A 22,409-nucleotide genomic window follows, 5' to 3' on the forward strand; every position below is an offset into this window, starting at 1 on the left:
ATGTCACAAATGACTTCGGAGGGGTTAATGACGTGGGTCTGGACCCCGCTGTTCTTGTGTAGTGAACAATGGAGAAGCGAAGACGTAGCGCCTGGCGGGGTTAGTGCAGTACATCAACTGGCTGTCCATGCTGTAAGCGCTTCTGCAAGGAACCACGCATGATAGAGTTACCCGTCTGCTAGCAGGGCACGATGCACACAAACAGCGCGAGACAATGTAACCAGGCGTGGCCCTAAAATGTCCTCTTCAGATTGGGTTCTATTAATAAACGTGGCATCTGTGTTTGCGGGGCTGGCTGGTGGATCCACAGCTGGAGGCCAAATCCAGCGCTCTAACAGAGCCCAATGCGCGACATTTCAAGCATCATTGCCAGCATTCTCTACGTCCATAGGTAAGGTGCCGGGCCCTTGTTTGTGATTACATGAGTAACGAAGGATAGATACTAAATAAAAAAGCCTAGCGATATCTTCTTTGAGAGCCTATTCTGCATAGCCATGGCATGATGTGTGGGCGATTGAACACGTAGGAGCGAGGCTGCATTGTTGGTCTGGAGACCAAGAAGTTGAAAGCAAAGCGACCATATGGTAGCCTGCTTACAGTCAGCGCTGGTCCGTAAAGTCCTTGAGCAAGAGTTTCTGGACCTATATGCAGTTCTCGGTCACCTCTTCCTAAACTTTATATATTATGATCCAACTCGCTGCTGAGGCTGTCAGTGTCTTTGGCGATTCGACAACATTGGCATGACTTCAATAAGGCCAAACATCTCCCAACTTGTTCGTTAGTTTTTAACTTTATCGATACGCAGACTACTTCAAACGATACCGCACTGCTTGTTGTTCAACTATTCCGGGCCATCGAAACTGGCTGCCTTATAGTCACCAACATTACGAACCACCCATCAGCCTAGAACAACAGCAGGGCCGTGTGTTATCACAGGTCCTTGGGGCATGGACGATTCGAACCGTATGAGGAGGCAGAATGAACCGCCGGTCCATTCGAACCCCAATCAAAGATACTCACTCAACGATCCGTCACAACAGCGCCGTTCGCTCGCTGGAATTTCCAACGACAGGTATCGCCCTGCATCTCTTGCTGGCCCTTCATCGTCAGGGCGAGGCATGGGGTCTCATGGTAACTACAATAGCTACTATTCAGATCCTAGTGCATCATTCTCGACGGCAAATATGCCTGGCACAGCTATAGCTTATGGCTCCGAGTACGGCCACGACTCCCGCCGAACGCAAGGCTTTGGCGACTACAGTACTGCAGCTACGGCGATGTATAACGTTGGCCAACCAAGTACGCAAAAAACAGTTTACGATGCGCAGCAATTCAGCTCGCGGCAACCTGCAGCTATGCAAATGATGCCACCAGATATCGCCTCCCGCTACTTTGGGTCTGAGACTGGGGCCTCAGCTGGTCCGAGTCCACAGCAACCGGCGCAGGGCTCAAGCGGATCCGCGAATGTGTATCAGCAAAGCAATGCTATGAATTATGCGAGCAACAGCATGTCCAGTGAAAGCGTAATGCCACAGGCAACAAAAACCGCCGATGTTTCAATGACAGAAGATCATGACTATGCGGAAGGCGCCCTCGAGGAGGAATGGGTCAGTTACCAGAGGCAGCTGGCTAGCATATTTCAGGAGATAGTAAATGGATCTCTCGAGAGTGCATCTGAGACATTGCTTAGTCTCACTAGCTGGCTCTTGTCTCAGGTCGCAGATCTAGGCATGTATTACACTGTCTATGTAATCGTAGAGGGGAACAGAAGAAAGCCAGAGCTGACTACTGTGCGTGCCCAGGTCTTAATCTTGACGATACCAACCTCCATGCTGATCGTATTCAGCTGTGGAACGACTTCAACCATGCTTGGCTCGGGTTGGGCCAGCGCCAAATTGACCTAATGACTTCATCCCAACAACTTTGGAGAACGCAAAATCTGGTTCCAGAGGCCATGATTAAAAAGATGGGAAACGAACTAATAAGGCTATGTGACGGTATCGAGCGCCATGGCCTGGTGGACTATCAATATGGAGTATGGGAAGATCAAATAACCGCTGGTGAGCAAATACTGCTCCATTCAGAGAGTCTGGCCAGATCCGCTAACTTGCACTTGTAGTTCTCGGAGACTGTCTGGATCTATACGACGCTTCTAAAGAAGGCAGTGACAGCGGTAACCGGTGATAAATATAGTCTTTTCTTCGAAACTCTTTCAAGACCGGAACGGTGCAAAAGTTCAGGCCAGGGTATCTACTAAGACTCGAGCGGTAGTGCTGGTGAGTCCACATACATTCTCGGATCACATCATTTGGAACTGATACTCGCAATCGCTAGCCTTTCCGTTGTGCGAAGCGGAGGTTCGTGTAGAGAGTAAAGTGATTCTTATGTCAAGCAGATAGTCTTTGGCAATTCTCAGATCTGGTATGACCAAATGCTGTTTTGTTCCAGGAAATCATAGCCTAGCAGCCTAGCTTCTGCTGTATTGAGCTTGGCATCTTTATATAATGGCATGAACGATGCAATACCAATTTGGCGTCAAGCCTTGATAGCACTTAAGAAATACCCTGTGAAAAACGATAACACACAGCTGTTCAGGGGCGGATGTAACCTGAGGTGTAGGTCGATGCTTGCGACTCAGGAACAGGGTCCATCACCGGGTATCAGAAGGGGTACCTGGCTGTTGAAGGAGCCATAGGGTAAGAATTCAGCTGCCACGATAAGCTGTCCATCAATGTGCTTAGCAACTTGAGGATGACTGAGGAAACCTAGCGCAACATGACATGGTCAGCTGGGCCGCGAATCAGGCCGAAAAAGGGGCTTGAATTGAATGAGATTTAAACAAGTCATTCAGATATCTGGAAGCATCTCATAACGCAAGCAGTTGATGTCAAGGGACATGCCTGGGTGGTCATGGCAGCAGGGCCTATTTTAGTGCTACCGTAAACAATTGTACTATGGAGACACCCTATCCCACCTTCTCACCGCCTTGTCTCAGTGTTGTCTAAGTCATAGAAAAGCATCGAAGTATCCGATATCACATCAATGGATCCAATATCATGTCCTCTTCTTTGCCCTGTAACATCGAGCGTTACCGGGCCATTGACCGCTAGGGTGGCTTATTTCATGCTGATTGGTGTCATAAAAAGTGTACCGCGAAGTAAATCCCACGGTCCAACAATCTCTTTCCCCATCAATTCTAATCACATCTTCACCACGACCTTAACAATCAAGCCAATTTCCGGTATATAGGCACTGGGTGGTTCAATTCTGAGCTGAGTGATTTCAATCTGTATCCGAAAGACTGTTCATAAGTCACTTGATCTTAGGAGATAACACTCAATTGCAAACGATGTCAACTATACAAAGCCAGAGCTCACCGGCCACTTTACTATGGGATCACCAAGACCTGATTCCCCTTCAAAAGAACCTTGGTGAAGAAGATTTAGTCTTGTTATTAACACCTGCTGTTGTTCCGTTAGACCAGAGTCCTACCAACGCAGGTGATCCTTTCGAGCCTCTCGGTAAAGCACTTGCGCGCACACATCCTTGGATCCGGCATGTTCCTTATAGTAAGGAGCGTGGCATTACCGGCATTCATGTGGCATTCATCAAGCGAGCACGAGTCGTTATCTTCGTGCTGACTGGCTTCTCGACAGAGGAAGGTTTATTTCAGCTTGAACTCGCCGAGGTTGCTCGTGAGGTGTGTGAAGAGCGCCCTTTAGTGCTGGTAGCCTGCTGTGAAGTTTCGGAAAAGGGGGCCCGCGCGTATGGTTTCCCAACTCTCATTCAGTGTCCGGGGTACTTTGTGGCAGACTTACAAGCCGTCGCCGTTCTTTTGACAAGTGAACGGCCGACAACAGAGCCACGCCAAAGACCCGTAACTCTCCTCCCCCGCCAACTTGGCCGCTCCTGAAATGGGACTACGACAGAGATCTCCCAGAGACCCACGCTTTATGGGAAGCATGTTTGCCTTCCAAGTTCTATCTAAATCGGTCAACTCTTGGTTCTCGCTTGAAACGCGATGGATATGCCATGCATTACTTGGTGAGAGAACCCCATAAAGGGGAGGCCATTGGATTTTGTGCAACATTCACAACGTTTACGGATAGTAGTGGCGACCGACTGATTGGATCAATAGCCGCCATCATCGTTCATAAAGACTTTCGGGGCCAAGGTGTTGGGCGCTTCCTCCACGACGAGGTCGCGAGCAAACTTAAAAAGATTCGAGGTGTCGGAATCATTCAACTTGGAAGCACATTTCCAAGATTACTCTACGGTCTGCCCGTTCCTGAAACCGATACGGAGTGGTTCGAAAAACGAGGTTGGAACATGAAGGAATCCACACCTGGAAACGGGCGGCGGGTGCTCGATTGGCTCTTGAGATTTGCCGACCATCCAGTTCCTGATCTGGCTTCCGCTGGCTTGACTTTCAGGCCATGTCAGACAGCAGATTACCAGAAGGTTGTCGAGATGGCAAATAAGGAGTCACAGAAGAGATACCGGTTTGGGTGGTACGACCAATACGCCAAAACTATGGACACTTGCTATGTGAACGACATTGTAGTCGGGCTTGAAGGGGAAAATCTGGTAGCTGCGGCAATAACATATTTTCCAAATAATGGGAGCCCTTGCGGCGCAGATATTCCATGGCCAGCCTCAATCGGACAAGGCATTGGAGGAGTTTCGTGCATCTGCATCAAAGGTCGTCCACAATCCAAACCATGTTATCTGACATTGGCTGACTGTCAAATTAGATGAAGACCCGGATATGGTCAATCGTCGTGACTCGGTGGCTACGAGATTGCTCCTGGCTTGTCGGCAGACCCTGAGTGAGAGAGGAATGGTTGGAATGTTTGTTGATGGCAGCAGATCGGACGAAAATGTGCTGCAGTCTTTAGGTCAGTAAGATTCTCAGGGCTTTCGCAGCTATCACATGCTGACAATGAAACTTGGCAGGCTTTTGCAAATGGGCAGAATATAAAGAGCTTTGGCGAAAAGCCTAGGGATGAGTGAAGAAATAGGTCGCGAAGCAGCTGAGTTTGGGGCCTTGATGTCACAATGGATCAGTCATCTACAGCAGCTTGGGAGCGTATATAGAGAAAGGTTCTGTTAAGTTGATCACTTTTTGTGTCGAGATCTAATCAGTTGAAATTGACGAGCACGAGCAACCGAGCTGGACAGACGCACAGTTCAGAGATGCGTCGCAAAACCAATTACCACTAAGTACCAGCCAGGCATATTGAATCGCTGAAGAGTATTATTGATTGGCGGTAAATTACACAATTCGTAATTGAATGGCCGTACACAAAACAGACACCTGGTACTTCTTCTTTTGAAGAGACTATTTCCAAGTGGATAGCGATCTGTGGATGGAAGAGGCAGCGACGAGCGTGCATGATGGGCCCGGAGAGTAACCAGGGGAGGTTTATTTGCGCAGCGGCACTGGGTAATCGGTCAATCCGACTTCCCAATCTTGGCAACTCATCTACCAACCAACAGTTCAATGTGAGCCAACCATTTGACCCAGTTCGCTGTTGAGCCACGGGACCAGTGGACGGAACCCTCAGCATCAGTGTCTTGTTTTGGTATCCATTCAACCTCACGCCATCCCCTTGCCACTCTGACAGATCATCCATCTTTTTACCTGACAGTTCAATGTTGATTGTACTTGAGTTGAGCATAATACGCCAGTCGTTGTAAAGCAGTTTGTCGCCTTACAACGCAGTTTTTGCCCAGGCCGCCGTGGGCTAGCGCTACCTTGCCCTTTCCGTCCCGAAAGCTCGCCACTGGAACTCTTTTACCATCATTCGGTGATGTGCTACTTTGATCAAACGCGCTGGGCCTGCGGCTACTGGCGTTGGGGTCACTTCCGCCAACAGTGCAACAAAGAATACCGGATGGGCGAGACGTGCGGCCTGAAGCTTGTCTACGAAACCAGGACCAAGAGAGATAACTGCAAACTCTGCCAGGATATGGAGAAGAAGCAGCGCCGGTACGACAAGATGTATCGCGACGTTCAGCGCTGGCAGAGGGAGGGCAACCGAAATGCGACCATCGAGCGAACGTGTGCCGAGATGCAAGAAGTACTTGGTCAAATATACCGTATGAGAGAGGAGCATGATCACAGGCTGCAATCCCTTGGCCAGGTGGGTCTAGAATATGATTTCCTTTCTTTGTTTATTCGCACAGGCATTGTGTGCGACGAGGAACACTACATGAGTGACTAACCCATCATTGCAGTAAAGTAACGAGATGCCAATGAGGTACCCTACACTGCCTGACGACTGTCTCTTCAGCTAGTTGAAGCAGTAGCGCTTGCGACAATGCAAAGAGTTTGTAGGATGTCGAGAGGTGTGCTCCAACTGTTGCATGATTGGCGTTGGTAGACGGGTCGGGCTAGCATGATATAGCTCAAGTGCACGTCAGACCAGCTCCGAGTGAGATCTCGTTTGTCTTGTAACAAGTCAGGCTATCAATTTAAAGTTGAGACATAGACTATTTTGGTCAAAGAAGCACGCTGTCGGAGCAAGTAAACAGGCGAACCCAAATCCTCCCAGGGAACGCTGGCTACGGCGATGCCTGGATGAGCCGCCTTGACTTCAGTCACCGAGGTTGTTGCCAACGTACTATTACGTCTGAAAGGATTGGCCGTCTTTAGTTAGCATGCCAATTGCAAGGTGGATCAAAAACACCATGGCGTAGTCCAGCTGCGAAGTAGATTGGGAAAGACTTAGTAACGGCTCACGCCTCTTGGGGCGAGCTTGATGGCCGCGCTGCGAGATCCCACGGTCCAGCGGCCGGGCCACAACGTTCGAGACTTGGTACATGGACTTGCCATGACACGTGGCTTATCGCATGGCGTGTTGCGCCGGCCCTTTATCCGTGCGGTCCGGTCATGTTGTTCTCCAAAGACGCAGAATTTCTCCATATGCTAGTTCCTTGATTGTCATTTTGCGATAACAATTGACCGCGTCTACTATCATCCGTACCAGAGATGACTTGCCACCGTAGAAGCCCAGAAGAGCTGGGTTCCGGCCTCTGTTGGAAACGCTGATCAATTTCGCGGCCAAGCGGAGGTCTGTACCTGGGCTGCACGAGAGAGGCGCGTTGCATATGCACAATTGACTGCCAGTGCAAAATGAGACCCGCAGGTACAAGCGTTGGGTGGATTACTTCCGTGTCCCCTGGCCCATGTCCCGCGTAGAAAAAGAGTAGCGTGACGATGTGACGGGGGTACCCTGGTCATTACGACCCTTCAAAAAACCCCAGCACCAACACGACTAAGCAAAGACAAGCTTCCCTGTTTTCGGAGAGTAAAGCGGGTGGGAAATGAGACAACTCTACCGAGTAGTGGCTTGGGCTTGACAGGGGTGTCCGCTCTGTCCGCGCTGTCCGCGAAAGTGTTGCGCAGGACGGGAGCTGGCTCGGTAGGGGACAGGAGACTCCCTGCGTCCCTCCGAGACATATAAAGAATGGACTAGTCACAATGCAATCAATGATCAATTCCTTGTCCATTCTCTACTTTTGTGATAAGATTGGAACTGCCCGTCTTTCGACACTGTCATTTCAGCTTCATGCCCCGTTCAACGGCTAAGTTTCCGATGCTCTCCTGATCGTTTTAATTCCTACCCATTAGACTCCTACTATCATAATTTCAACATGACTCCCCCACGAGAACCAAGCTTTCGCGACTTGGCGATGGATGCCCTCAAGAATCTTGTCAACGACGTCCCGGACTGGTTACAGCGACTCGACGACCTCAGCGGCCAGGTCGACCGACGCCAGGCCGAGTTGGCCGCTGTTGCTGCCGCAGAGGGCAAAAGTGCGGAGACAAAGTCACTTCGCAACAAAGGCTCAACCGAGTCCCTCAAGCCTAAAGATGATCCTCCAGTAGTTCACGCCGAGGCTCCAGGGAACGAGGACATCCTCAAAGATGGCGCAGGCGACAACACAGCACAGACATCAGTCAAGCCCGAGACACCTAAGGTGCACGCCCCAAGCCCTGGCTCCATTCGTCAGCAACAAGAGATCATGAAAGCCGCACAAGCTAGAGCACGAGCTCGGGTAAGGAAGAAGCCCAAGTCGCCATCCATGACGTCCAACGAAGACGCCCCTGCCGCCTATCGCACACGGAGCATGATCATTGTCTATTATGATTGCTATGTTCAGAGCTTCTTTGACGACCTTGTGAGGTTCGTCTCGTCAAGTCGAAACCTGATGCGTAAAGCCAAGATGGCCGCAAGAGTTGCCCAGATCAAGAAGCTTGCGGAGCAAGAAGTATCAGAGGATGGAAGCAATGACGACGCCATCCCTTCACTACGATACATGAGCAGCAGGCGATTCGGTCCTATGTCGATATCCCGACCCGGTGCTGGTGACCAACCACCAGATGTATACGATAAGCTAGACAAGGGCCTCGAGTTTGTGCAGAGTATGTGTGAGCACGGTGCTCATCAGTTTCTTCGCGATGGCGACTGCAACGACGAGATCAGTAAGGTACAGAAACGACTGACGGAGGTCCTCGAGATGGCCAAGACAGAAATGGAGCGCGTTGAGCGTGAAGAGCCTGAACTAGCAAAGGAAACAGGCGAGATGGGCAAAGTCCGGACGCGGCGGCCCGTAAGTGTGCGCCGCGACATGGCGGTTGACCACAAGGAAAGCAGTCCGACACCCACTAAGGAGGAGAACAAGTTAGAGCCCGCAAAACTCGAAGCTGCCGAACCTATTATCGCAGCAGATCCCACGGCACCTATGGCTGTGGATCCAAATATCATGGAAGCTGACGAGGGCATCGATGTCGAAATGGAACTTCCCAAACTACAATATCGATCGACCCGGGCGATGCGCAGTCGCGGACCATAGAGTCGTGTTTCTGTTCCTTTGCTTTTGAAGTTGCGAGTGGGAGGTAATTTAGAATTGTTGAATCGATCTGTTTGCGATTATCCTCATCGTGATTACAACCTCGATTGGTGAAATGTGCCTGCGAAATAATATGAAAATGCTGTGTCGCAGGCCGGGCATGGTCTCAATGATCCTCAGGAACAACAGCCCTTAGTAATCAAGCTGGGTGATTTAAAGTAAAACCTGTGGGATGGAATACCCCACACTGAAGATAGAACCAATCAACTCACTACTGCTGCTCATCATATTCACTCTAACCCTTTAAGCACGCTCAGTGCGACAGTTATGAGCCCGGAGACTCTTTCGCTACGTCGCACGCGATATTTATCACCATTACCAGCTTTCCTGTCAACCTGGACGCAATGAAATCTTTCTTCCGACAGGAAATTCTCTTCAGAGAAACCGGAACGAAGTTGGACCGGTTGCATTATGCTTACTGCGGGGTTCATCACCAGCCGCGAAAGCAGCAACTACAGAGAAGACTCAGAAAAACTGATATTTTCATAATGATTTCAATAAAAAAGGAAGCTAACGCATTAAATAGAAGTCAACTAAAAAGTGAAGTTAACATTGCCTTTACCAAAAATCATCAAACACAAGATGTCGATCAAAGACCATAACCTCGCTATGCTCAACGCCCGTGAAGACTGGACGAACTGGATTAATTCTATCGAGGACCTTGCCGTGCGTAATGATGTCTGGAACTATTGTGATCCAGAAGGGATCGAAAACCTGGTCTTTACTGCGACCAAACCATCAGACTCAGCGAGCAAGGATACGATCCAGAAATACCACAGCCTCCAGGCTATCTACGAGAGCGAGAAGAAGAAATATGACAAGGTCTCTGATCGCATCGACCTCACGGTGTGCCAGGAGTTCAAGCAACACTACCTCGGAATCCATGACGTCCGCGGCAAACTCATCGCGCTGGCTGATAGCATCCAACCCACTGCGAAAGATCAGAAGCAGAATGTCAGGACCGAGTTCGAATCGCTTAAGAAAGGCCCTGGCAACACTAGTCTTGACAAATGGCTTAGCCGCTGGCCTGCTCTCGTCAGCAACGCCAAGCGTTACAAGATCGAGAATCTCAGCGAGTCACAGATTTGTGATGCGTTCATTGAAGCATCTCGTGAAGTCAACCCACCGTTCTACAACTACATGAAGTCCAAAGAAGCTCAGGTTGAGAACGAGAAGAACCTCATCAGGGAGGCAGCAAAAGCAATGGAGAAGATCTCAAACGCTTTTCTCACCGCGCTTAACGAGATTAACCCTGACCATGCCAGTAACGGCTCTATCACCGTTGCAAGCTCGGCTGATTCTGAAGAGGACGAAAATGATCAAAATGATGATGCCACTATTGTTCAGAAAGCTCAGAATACAACGAACAGAGCTCTCAGGACCTTCCGCAAGCTCAACCCAACCCTCTCCGAGAAGAAGATCACGATCGGATTCTGTATTAGGCAATTCAGAACAATGGCACCACCGAAGGAGAACGCTACTAGGGGACGAGCAGCCCATGCCACATTCCAAGATAGGAAGCATGACTATGGCTGGGACTCGCAAAACGAGGAGAGCCAGCCCCAGCAGAAAAGACAGCGAACACAACCTTCATCTTCGAGCACAAACCCTCAACAGTGCGTCTGTGGCATGTCTCACAAGTATGCTGACTGCTACTACCTAAATCCTTCGAAGGCACCAGAAGGATGGACACCAGCCATCCAAGTCCAATCGAAAGTCATCACTGCAGTCAAAGGGAGCAGGAGGCTTCGGACAAACATCGAAAAGAACTTTAGGAGAAACAAGATCAACCTACCTAAGTTCTGGCAGTCTGACAGTACGGAGAATCAACACAAGACTCCGACAGAAGACGAGACTTCAAACACTGCTGCCGCGTTACCACGCAAATCAAGAGCTGCATTTGTTACGTCAAAGTTCGCACTCAGCACAACCGCAAAAGACGAGTACGGCGACTGCTTTCGACTCGATAACTGCGCGGATACGCATGTCTGCAATGACCTATCTCGCTTCACTAAATACAAGCCTCTGGAAAATGAAGTCATCGAGTTTGGCGACTCAGGCACATACATCACGGGTGTCGGCAATGTCACAGTCCATGTTGATACCCCATCGGGTCCAGGCTTAATCCAGATCGAGAATGTTGCCCATGTTCCCGGATTCCACTGGAACCTCATCAACACGCACTCTCTCGAACAACAAGGCCTCTATTTTAATACTAGGACCTGTTGGATGGAGTATTCGGATGGATCAAATGCCTTCAAGGCAACAAAGTATGGTGCTTTCCGAGTGGTCGAACCTTGCATGAAGGACGCTGTCTTCAAGGCAAAGTCGCACCAAGAGGCTGTGAAGTCATTTGCAATGGCGACCAAGTCGAGAACACCTCAAGTGGCAATAGCATCTATGGATATCTGGCACGCAAGGCTTGGCCATATCCGTAAGGAAGCTCTCGAACACGTGCCTCAAGTAGTCGAAGGAGTCGCACTTGGCACTCACGACTTTGAACGAAAATCTGAGCTTTGTCCCGAATGCCAACTCGGACAGGCGCACCAGCAAATCTCACGTGTACCAACCTGGAGGGGAACCTACCCTTTTGAAAGGATACATCTCGACCTTGTCGATATGGAGGAAGCCTTCAACGCCGACTCCTGGGTCGCTCACTTTTATTGCGACCACTCGGCTTACCACGTATCCTTCAATCTCCCGAACAAGGCTCAAGAGGAACTCCTGTCGGCTACGCAAGAGTTTCTCGCCATTACAAACGACAACTGGGGTTTCACTACGCGGTACATCCGATCAGATGGCGAGAAAGGTCTGGGTAAGAAATGGAAGCATTTCATTACAATGAAAGGAATCATCTTCAATCCATCTCCACCAGATACGCCAGATCAGAACGGTCCTGCCGAACGTTCTGGGGGGGTGATCATGACTATCGCTCGCAAGCTTCGAATACAGGGAAATCTACCTCAGAAACTCTGGCCCTACATCGTTGCTCATGCTACCCGCCTCCTCAATCGCATCCCGGTTCAACGAAAACAATGGCAAACTCCGTTTGAGATGGTTCATGGCAGAAAGCCGAACCTCTCACATCTCAAAATCATTGGCTCTCTCGCCTATGTATTGATCAAGAACAAGAAAGCTCGTCCGGCCAGAGCGAAACTACAAGAAAACGCGCTCACGGGATGGCTTGTCGGATTCGACGCAACTAATATCCACAAAGTTTGGATTCCACACCTCGATCGTGTTATTGTATCTCGTGATGTTCAAATTGACGAGAAAGTCATGTACGATCCACAGCTTGCCACAACTCGTCCTGAATCAGGACAGGCTCTCGCCATTACGGTCAACGAAGTTGATCTGGACGAAGAAGATGTTGAGCCATTGCCTATCACGGAGGATATAGCAACATCAGTTCCTGTTTCGATCCAAACAGAAGTAGAGCCACCTCCACTAGGGTTGCTTCTCACACCACAAAGCTCACCTGAACGAGCAACAGCAGGGGAAATACAGGTTGACACAGCCCAGACGTGTTGCGGCCCCCGAATCAAGCAGCTCTCCATCAAGCATCATCGCATCCTCGGACAAATATGGCAGGAGAAGAGGCGCCCAGAAAGGAAGGAACAACGGACGCCGAGGTGCTCCAGAACCTTCGGACAACTTCTGGGAGAAACATCAAACTGTCTCAGAAAGGTCAGGATGCAATCGAAACACTCAAACCGCGCTCCACCCTACATCGAGTTCAGAAGCGAGCACGAAGACAGGCATACGCTCTACGACTGGAACGCGCGAAGCTGGGACATCAGATCGCCCACGCCTTCGCAGCTGCACGGTCAATCCGAATCCATCGGAGGGACCTGCTACCACCACCTGAATTCTGGCATCAACTAAAACGGCACCCTGAGAGAGAAGGCTTCAAACGAGCTGCAGGCGCCGAGATCAACTCACTCAAGGAGAAGAAATCCTTTCAACTAGTTGATTGTCCAGAAGGCAAACAGATACTGCCGCTCAAATGGGTCTTTACCTACAAACTGGATGATACAGGACATCTCATTCGTCACAAAGCCCGCATCTGTGTCAGAGGTGATCTTCAGCACCATTCTGGTGAAGATATCTACGCAGCAACCGGTGCTTATCGAAGCTTCCGGATTCTGATGGCTCTCGTCTGTGCGTTTGGGCTGATATGTCACCAAGTTGACTTCAAGAACGCCTTCGTCAACGCTGAAATGGACGAGGAGATCTACACCACATGCCCACCGGGATATGGTCAATCAGGAAAGGTCTGGAGACTGCTCAAAGCGCTCTATGGTCTGCGTAAGTCACCAAAACTGTGGTACCATGAACTTGTACGGTTCCTCAAAGACCTGGGATTTGAACAATGCCCAGATGAACCATGCATTCTCATTAACAACGAGACTCATCTTGTCTTGTTTCTTTACGTCGATGATCTTCTCATCATCGCACAATCTGACTACCTCCAACAAGTCAACGAATTCAAAGCAGCAGTAAACGGCAAATACGGGATTAAGGATTTGGGAGAAGCAATCACCTTCCTCGACATCAGGATCCTTCGAGATACCAAGGCCAAGAAGCTCTGGATCTGCCAGGATGGATATATCGACAAACTTTGTAACAAGTTCGGGATCGACAAATCAATGAGAACGACAACTCCTCTCATTCCGTCGTACCGTCCCCAACCTTTCGAAGGACAGGCCACTATTCGACAGATAACAGAGATGCAAGAAAAGGTAGGATCAGTTCTGTATGCGGCAGTAGTAACAAGACCAGATGTCTCCTATGCAGCTAGCCAGTTAAGCCAATTCGCTATGAACCCTTCACCAGAGCACCTGCGGTATGCGAACAGAGTTCTCTCATATCTCCAGACCACACGGTACTATGCCATCGAGTTCTCGGGCTCTGTGGATAAGGCCACAGCAGTAGAGACAGGCGATGATGAAGTACTACAGCAGTCAAGCGACGCATCGTTCGCGGATGATCCAGAGACTCGAAGATCCACCCAGGGCTATCTCATGAAGTTGTTTAGCGGGGCAATCATGTGGCAGTCTTCAAAACAGAAGACTGTAACCACGTCAACGACTGAAGCGGAACTGTTATCGCTGTCTCATACAGCGAGGGAGACAATAGCTCTATACCGACTGTTCGGTCAGATACAATTCGATCCAGAACACCAACCACGCATCCTCTGTGACAATCAACAAACAGTGGGACTGGTCCAGAAAGAGAGACCACAACTAACATCAAAGTTAAGACACGTCGACATCCACAATTTTTGGCTAAGACAGATCCATCGAGACGGCAAAATTACAGTTCAATGGGTTCCAACAACAGACATGCCTGCAGATGGCTTCACAAAACCTCTTTCAGCAGAAAAGCATTCTCACTTCGTGAAACAATTGGGTCTGGTTGATATCTCACTGCGGATTGATCCAGAACACGTTTCAGAGGAGGATATCGATCAGGATGATATGCAGATCTCATCTGATACAGACTGAAATCTGGGGGGGTGTGTCGCAGGCCGGGCATGGTCTCAATGATCCTCAGGAACAACAGCCCTTAGTAATCAAGCTGGGTGATTTAAAGTAAAACCTGTGGGATGGAATACCCCACACTGAAGATAGAACCAATCAACTCACTACTGCTGCTCATCATATTCACTCTAACCCTTTAAGCACGCTCAGTGCGACATGCTGCTACGAGCTACGGAAGTAATAGAATGGGACGTTCCGTCTCATTCTAAATGTTTACTCCTGTACGCAGTTGTTGAGCATCATCAATATATCTGGGCTTGACATGTCACTCAAAGCGATTTTGATAACGCACCGAGGTGCAACCTGTAAGATGTGTCATCGTTTCCAGCTTGGACTCCAATCAGAGCTGTGCATGTCCTTTGTCATCTTAAGAACCTCAAAAAAAACCACTAGACGAGGCGCTAAGCAAAGGGCCATTAGGCGTGCAGGATAGAGCAGTGGTTGGTATGAGTTGGTATGGTGACCTAGGTTACGTGCTCTGTAATTGAGAAAGCATCACAATAATAGGGGCCCATCGCGATTTGCCGCTATCCTCTTTGCATCTCGGTCGAAGAAGTACGGCTCTCTTGCCGAAGTGCTCGTCCATATCGGGGTCGACAGAAGTTGCGCCGTCATCAGAAGTGCGGGTTATGACAGGTTTGTTTCATGGAACTTACTTGCCAGCATCAAAAAGAGATTCGAGTTTTTACATGGGATATCTATCTTGCTTGAAAACGTCCTACCCTAGGCCCTTCGGATGAGACTCCTTACATTTCCCCTCAAGTCAGTCGAGCAGCGTTTTACTTTGCCAATGGTTCTTCGATGTAAATATAGATTACATATCTCTTCTTCAGTGGGAGAGGTCTGAAAGATTCTTCGTCCCAAAATTTCCGAGGTAGAGCAAGGAGTTGGCAGGAAAGAAGGAGTTCTCACGAAAGCTGTCGGTTGCCCCGCACCAGCTAGACTTGTTCTCATTGGCTAGGCTGTCGGCTACACTATTCCGATATAGGTTAGGCTTGAAGAAAGATGTCGTTTAATACGCACTGTCATAGGGCCCCCAAAACAAGAACAACAAAGCAGAGCCTCATCCGCGAGCCTCCTGTTCTCAGCCAACTGACCGTAACGAAAGACAGGAGAGGTAACACCAATCACTCGAACACAAAAAGCTCCGAATCCCCTTTTCGCAATTCTCTCGCTCATCGGGCGGGCAGAGTCTCCAAAATATTACGCATTGCCCCGCGATCGGTGAATACACTACCACCTCGACAACATCGTTTTACGAACAACTCACCGCGCTCGCGTCGCAAGAATAAACCGCCTCGGCTTGGTAATTACTGACTGCTGACAACACACGCATCTTGAATGTCGCTTCCGAGTACTGTCCAGCGATCTATAGGAGAAGTGGGAATTAGAATACGAACCAACACCGGCATGTCGCTTCTCTCGGTCTGCTTGCATGCATTTGCCACGAACTTTGAGTTATATTCCCACCCCATTCCCTAACTCCTTTATCTCATGTTCTGTGATTTGAGTAATCACCACCAACTCGACAACGATGTTCCTAGCTACGCAGAACGATACAGACGACCCGGATGGCGTGGCTCCTCAAAGCCCAAAACTCGAACCGCTATATCTAAGGCACCAAGAGTCATCTCCAAGTCCTCCCCCCCTTATACCTACAACTAAAGCCAGTCGTAACAGCAAGTTTTATGAAACCTCTGGGTATGCCAACTTGATAAATAATCTCGACGGCGGACGCAACCCCGACATAGCTCGCGAAGTTGACCGCGAAAACCTTCCATGCGGCGAAGACTCACCAGATGAAGAATCGTGGCGAGATAGTGCCGTCGACGGCAACCTCGCTGCAGACGCACTCCCGATCAACGGTCTGTCTGCGCGGGGATATATCTCCGGTAGCAAAGTCACATCGCCACTCATCCCTTCGTCTAACGGAGCCTTACCGCCGCTTCACCATGGGCTTCGCGCACCAGCAGGCAATTCTAAGGAGACTCTTCCATCACAGTCTCTCCCGTCTCTTCGTTCAACACTTGGTGAGCTCCGAGACTTACCCCCAGAGCGCCCATCCGAACAAGATCTCGGTCGATCTCGCCCAGGCCCATCCTCGACTTTCCCTCCTTCGCCAGCTGCAAATCTAGGGCATAGGTTCAGTTTGACTACCAATCTCCTGTCATCACCCCGTTCAGCACCAGATAGATATCGAACACTCTCCTCGCACTCTACGGCAGAGGGGAGTACAGATCATGAGCCTGCAAATGGTACCCACGCTCGCGCCACAACGGAATATAGTAGTAGCAATGCTACCGGGACTCCGAATACCGATCATTCTGCCTCTTCACCCGCCGCATCAGTCTCGATCAACTCAACCTCAATTACCGACCGGATGAGCATTGATGGAATGACACATCCGCAGCCTATTGCCGGCTTATATACATGTACATTCCAGGGATGCCGGGTGGAACCGTTCCAGACAAAATATCTTCTCAATTCTCATATGAATGTGCACTCGTCAGTACGGCTACACTATTGTCCAGTCAAAGGATATCCGAGAAGTGAAGGGGGCAAGGGCTTCAAGAGAAAGAATGAAATGTTAAGACATGGTCTAGTTCATGATTCTCCAGGCTACGTTTGCCCTTTTTGCCCTGACAGGGAACACAAATATCCACGTCCAGATAACCTTCAGCGGTATGTTAACTTGCTGGTCAATCCTTGCGCTGCAGCCAGATATAGCATTCCGGAATTTAGGTTCTGATGCTAATGGTTTCTAGACATGTCCGTGTTCATCACATAGACAAAGACAAGGACGACCCGCAACTGAGAGCTGTACTCGCTCAGCGACCAGATGGACCCAATCGCGATCGACGAAGTCGCAACCCACCGTCATAAATGAATGTTATGGGGGTACAAAGTGGGTTTACAAGAGCAAAGTCCGGACAAGCATGAGTAACGACTTATGCCAAACTGAATTGATGAGATGTACTCTTTGTTTAAAATCATGTGTATGAGTACCTGGCGATTGACGGGATAGGCGACGTCGGGCTTCTCATGTTGCCAACGGTCACTGATTGAGCGGACTGAAGATTTTGAGGTACAGAAGAGGCGTTCGGATCTCAAATACCCGGTTGTGTTATATTTCCTCACCATTTTGTTTCCAAGGAGTATACTGTTTGCGTCGGCGTGGCGTTGGCTAGCGAGCGTACCAGAATATATTTAAGAACAGAAACTCTCTCAATTTCTACCACTCTACAGCGGTTATTCGTTTTTCTTAATGCCCCAGGCGCAGACTCGGGTGGCTGTGATATTTCCAACGCCGTGGCCTGGCCACCTGTATTGGCTTCACGCTGCATCCTAGCTTAGGGCCAAGGGAATTCCCTGTCAGTTTTATTACCCTACATTTCCGACAAGAGATACTTGGGAAGAAGCATCCCAATACCGTCAGTAGCATAGCGAATCATGCCGTTGGCGGTCACGCGGACCCATGAATCGGAGGGGGAGGTAAACTGCGGGATAGATCATTACGGTAGGTTATGCATGGGGATGTCAGGCGCTTTTAAAAATGAAGATCCCACAAGATTAAAGGCTTCCGTTGATCTCTGCGTCTGCGTAAGGGCCCATATCTGCCGTGCTGTACACCGAAATAGCTACCGTAGTAATTAACGAGCATTGTGTTCGTGAAGGGCTGCGTTGTGTAATTGGCTATTCTCAACTTGGACAACAGATAACATTGGACCTGGAGGAGAAGAAGGAAAGAGAATAAACGAGACAATATTACAAAATGTAATAAACTCGTCTTGGCCCAACGGATGCATCTTCCAAAAGTCCCATCCGTTCGTCATCAAAGCCATGACAAAAGCCTGAACCACTCCGGTATTCCAGAGTAGATGAGGACACTAGCCTCCGTAACTGTAATGTGCTGAAAATCTCAAACATCAAACTCCATCTCACCAAGGCCTGCGGTGAGTGTCACTTGTTGCCCATCCGGTTTCTGCCATTCGAGGCTGAACGGGAACCCATTTGCCAGTTCGCGAATCCTGCTCTTGCGCACCTGACCCAGGGGATGGGCCAGTAGGAGGTCGGCCTTCCATTGCTCTCAAGGGCGGTAACCTTTCGCCGCTTGCTGAGGACGCCGCAGAGGATGGGCATGATGGCGCGTCGCAACCTGGAATGGGCATCGGAGGCCCACTTCGGGATGCACTTGGGTGCGCGCTCGCAGGGGATTCATATGGTGGTAGCGAGTATTCAGGATGGTCATCGGTTCGACGGCGTTTGGCTGGTCTTTCGTTCGGTGGTACATCTCCGTAACTCATGGACCCAGATGGCCCTGATGCTAACGACCCCGTCTCTGCATAAGAATTGCTTGTCGAAATAGTAGGACTAGGAGGTCCGGCGGCAAGGCCACTTATTGATGGCGTTTGTGCGACAATGTCTCGTAACCGGTTACGGTCTTCACGGTAGAAGTCCCGTTGTTGAATCAACCCCTCAATCCTTATTTCCATGAGGTGCCTTTCATCCCGGAGCTCTTGTAGTTGTTTTGAATTCTCCTCCTGCATGATCTTCTTCTTCCTCCTATGCCTTGTTGAAGCCACTGCATTTCGCTGTCTCTTCTCGTCTGCTTTCTTAGACGCCTGCGAAAAGTCCATATGAACAGGGATAGGTGCCTCGCTCCCCGGAAGTGCCAATAACGCTTGCTGTCCCTCAACGCCAAAAAGAGACCCCCCCATCCCATGTCTTCGCAGTGTTTCTGACCACGGCGAGGCGGACTCGCTTAGGGGCCCTGGACTCGGGAACGGCCGGCCAGCCTGCATGTTAGGAGAATATGAAGTTTGAGAGTGTACCAGAGGCGGTTGCGTGCGACCCGGCGCATGGCTAGGGGGGAAAGTAGAGAGAGGAGCTTGTGTTCCAAGAGAAGCAATCGGCTGCTGTGAATGCAACCTACCATGATCCGACATCGTTGAGGGAGGACCAGTGGGTGCTCCAGTTAAAGGATGTAGATGGGGATATTGAGTTCTGGTGTCTTCTGGCGTTATATCCTCGAACGGTCGCTTAGTAGATGAAAAGCCATGTAAAGACTGTCGCCCATCAGATTCTCGAGATGGCGCATGACTAACACTTATGGCTCGGGGATGTTGTGTCGGGCTGGCTTTTGGTCTTGCACTATTTACGGCAGGAAATGGGAAAGCCGTCGGGGAATTGCGTCCTGATGACGGCCCTCCGATAGGTGTCATCGGCCCCAATGGCGTACCTGGAAGAGAAATTGACGCAGGTTGGGCTGGTGGGAAAGCTTTTGCGCCAGGAAAAGATCTTGAGATTGGGCCAACTGTCTGGTCTAGTGTCGCGGATTCAGATGGACGAGCTGCTGGAGGATGATGACCATTACCCCCTGAAGCCGGTAGTTGTGGCTCCATAGGGTTGAGTATGTTATGGACACCAAGAGTCTTTTGGGGGACCTGCTGTGATCTTTCCTCGCCATTTGTATAGGGAACATTGCTCACATCTTGGCGCAGATCGCGGCCACCGAAGTGTCTGTGTCGAACTGAGGAAGGCGAGACTTGGCCATTTCCTAAGGGGGGCCTCGAAGAATGATTTGACGGATGTTGAGATGCTGGTCCAGTATGCAACATTGAGACTAGTCCACCTGTGCACACCTCATCACGAGGGCTATCACATTGACCCTCTCCAAGCCCGCCTCCATATGGTTGTTTATTGTCCTGGCTGGCAGCCGGTTTCGATAGAATAAAGTCTCTAGAAGGCCAGGTGGGTGTCGATGGTGTGAGTGGAGAGTTAGGCGGTGTGCCGGTCGAATCTGTTGCGGCAGATCCGAGTCTACTCAAACGGGTTATCGATGCAGTTGACATGTTCAGTGGGAGTTGTTGTTAAAAGTCAATCGGATAGGTTTAAATAGTCCTGACTTGAAGTGAAGCTGACTTCGGATGTTAAGAGCTCCGAAGGAAGTGAGTGAGTCGTCAAGGTTTGAGATGGGAGCAAAAGTTTGGTTCAGGAGCAAACTGTAGTCGCTGGCTTCAACGACAGGAGAACAGGCCAGCCAAGCAGGCGGGAGCTTGATGGCGAGATGTTTCGTCAAGTATCTTCAGCTTGTAGCAAAGAGAAAGATGCGAGAGGAACAGAAATAGAAGAAGAGTGAACCGTGACAAATCACAGAAAAACTCTAGTAGTATAGAAGGTCTGGTCAGCACAAAGCGGGAAACATTCAGGTTTAAGTCACTATTCTTTGTTTCATCCGGCATGAACCATGCATTGCTTTTGTGAAGCCTCAGAACTGATCATTTCTTTCAAGATGACAGTCCCGTAATAACCATGCCGTGGTCCATGCAGACCTTCTTGCAATTCCCTGTCAGCCGCGGAGCACATCCGTTCCCGCAAGAAGAAAGGCATCCTCAGACCAAAGGGCTGCATTAGCGCTTGCTGCCCCTAGTCCCGGATGTGTCTCCGCTTTCCATGCTGCATTTATGTTGATCTGCTGTTAGCACTTCCCATGTCAACCTCCAACATCTCAAGAACAAAGAGAAGTAGTATACCCGCCGCCGGCGCTTGGTTTCATTGTGAGCTTTTGTTTCTGACGTATTTGGCGGTTGTATCGGCGATGCGAACTTGCCAAAAGGGATCGTATGGGTTCAAAACGTCTTACAAAATCGCTTCACGTGATAGAATCTGCATGTTTGAGATATGTGACAGATCGGTTGAGTTGAAGAAGCTGCATCTTCCAAGCGCTAGATGTATCAATTGCAGGCCACGCGCCCTGATCGTGCCTACATACGACGTTTGGGGGGCTGGGGAACCGATGAACCAAGTTGGCTTCGCCGGCCATGGCAATCTATTTTCAAGAATGTACCCTGGCAAGATCGATCAACGGGGGTCGCACACCTTCAAAACGGAGCCATGTGAGTAACGGGAGTCAGTCCTGTTCTCCAGGAACATATGTAACTTATTCCTTTGGAGACACGACGCTGGGCTCTCTACCTGTTCGCAGAGCGTAAAGAGCATCGTTTAAAAAAAGAATTCTAAATTTGGGCTTGCCAAGCTCTTACTGAGTATTGGAGCCTACCTTACATCAAGCCACCTGAAAGTAGTGCTGCGGCGAGCATGCGGGATGGCCACCTAAAGCAGAGAAGTAGAACACAACTTAATCAGAAGCATCAGCTCTGCTAGTTAACCGTTTCATTTCTTGTCTCGTTCAGTGTGCCATTATTCCCGGCATGGTAGATAATGGGGCAGGGCACAGTGCCAGAGACAAAGCTTCCGCCAGTGGACTCAGCACAGCGGCAACCCCTCCGTGTTTAGTGCAAAGGACAGGGCCGCACAGGGGGTTGTGGATCCTAAAATGGAAGCGTGCGGGGTGCCCTTTTTGACGTGTTCACTGGGATCCCGGGTAAGCGTCTCGCTTGCATGGTTCAGACGAGAAGAGAAACGATAGGGATGATGAGGGTGAGAATGGCACCAACGGGCGGCATGACTGGCGGCATGATTGAGCATAAAGCCTCGACATTTCCGTATTCTTCGTGCACGTCTTCATGATAAGTAGAACCTATTCTTTAGCCAAAACCATTTCCTAGTGGTACATACAGAGCTGCAGTTCAATGGATCAATGGTCCGCTAATGTCACAAAAATCTTTCGTCGCTTCGGGAGCCAAATTTGACGGTAAGCTCTGTACGGGACCGAAAGTAAATAAGTGGGAGCACTGATCATGGTAACGGTAGAGTTCGTGATAGCAAGGACCAGGGATCACAGGTAATAGCGTTTGGCGGTGGGCGTTGACAGGGGCCGGGGGATATATCCATACTCCGATTAGAGATGACGATCGCCAGCCTGTTAGGAAGAATGAGGTGATGAAAAGGTCCATGATGATGTTGGCCCTAAAATCGAACAGCGAGTAGCTAACCTAGTACAGTATAACCTCTCATCCTAATCATTAAATGTCCAGGGATCAGATG

General features: G+C 49.7%; 7 protein-coding genes across 7 annotated transcripts; 5 read left to right on the top strand and 2 right to left on the bottom strand.

Moving 5' to 3' along the window:
* Positions 1–684: 684 nt before the first annotated feature.
* FOXG_12613 (uncharacterized protein) lies at positions 685–2,184 on the top strand (the record flags this gene model as incomplete). Its single annotated transcript, XM_018392439.1, has 4 exons — positions 685–708; positions 876–1,732; positions 1,780–2,060; positions 2,120–2,184. 4 exons carry the CDS (start codon positions 685–687, stop codon positions 2,182–2,184), a joined length of 1,227 nt encoding a protein of 408 aa, XP_018252139.1.
* Positions 2,185–3,349: 1,165 nt separating this feature from the next.
* Positions 3,350–5,003, top strand: FOXG_12614 (uncharacterized protein; the record flags this gene model as incomplete). The annotated part of the gene is made up of 4 exons (XM_018392440.1): positions 3,350–3,798; positions 3,861–4,702; positions 4,755–4,898; positions 4,957–5,003. The coding sequence occupies 4 exons, from the start codon at positions 3,350–3,352 to the stop codon at positions 5,001–5,003; spliced, it is 1,482 nt and encodes a 493-aa protein (XP_018252140.1).
* A 99-nt stretch (positions 5,004–5,102) lies between these two features.
* Positions 5,103–6,380, bottom strand: FOXG_21045 (uncharacterized protein). Its single transcript, XM_018401388.1, has one exon. The coding sequence runs from the start codon at positions 5,679–5,681 to the stop codon at positions 5,220–5,222; it is 462 nt and encodes a 153-aa protein (XP_018252141.1). The 5' UTR covers positions 5,682–6,380; the 3' UTR covers positions 5,103–5,219.
* FOXG_12615 (uncharacterized protein) lies at positions 5,534–6,555 on the top strand. Its single transcript, XM_018392441.1, has 2 exons — positions 5,534–6,146; positions 6,241–6,555. The coding sequence occupies exons 1-2, from the start codon at positions 5,814–5,816 to the stop codon at positions 6,241–6,243; spliced, it is 336 nt and encodes a 111-aa protein (XP_018252142.1). The 5' UTR covers positions 5,534–5,813; the 3' UTR covers positions 6,244–6,555.
* Positions 6,556–7,413: 858 nt separating this feature from the next.
* Positions 7,414–9,026, top strand: FOXG_12616 (uncharacterized protein). The gene has a single exon (XM_018392442.1). It carries the CDS (start codon positions 7,660–7,662, stop codon positions 8,860–8,862), a length of 1,203 nt encoding a protein of 400 aa, XP_018252143.1. The 5' UTR covers positions 7,414–7,659; the 3' UTR covers positions 8,863–9,026.
* A 6,478-nt stretch (positions 9,027–15,504) lies between these two features.
* On the top strand, positions 15,505–17,766 carry FOXG_21046 (uncharacterized protein). Its single transcript, XM_018401389.1, has 2 exons — positions 15,505–17,144; positions 17,228–17,766. The coding sequence occupies exons 1-2, from the start codon at positions 15,997–15,999 to the stop codon at positions 17,343–17,345; spliced, it is 1,266 nt and encodes a 421-aa protein (XP_018252144.1). The 5' UTR covers positions 15,505–15,996; the 3' UTR covers positions 17,346–17,766.
* FOXG_12617 (uncharacterized protein) lies at positions 17,267–20,434 on the bottom strand. Its single transcript, XM_018392443.1, has one exon. It carries the CDS (start codon positions 20,312–20,314, stop codon positions 18,401–18,403), a length of 1,914 nt encoding a protein of 637 aa, XP_018252145.1. The 5' UTR covers positions 20,315–20,434; the 3' UTR covers positions 17,267–18,400.
* Between the last annotated feature and the right edge of the window lie 1,975 nt (positions 20,435–22,409).

Source organism: Fusarium oxysporum, chromosome 3 (genome assembly GCF_000149955.1).
Source record: "Fusarium oxysporum f. sp. lycopersici 4287 chromosome 3, whole genome shotgun sequence".
Lineage (NCBI taxonomy): Eukaryota > Fungi > Ascomycota > Sordariomycetes > Hypocreales > Nectriaceae > Fusarium > Fusarium oxysporum.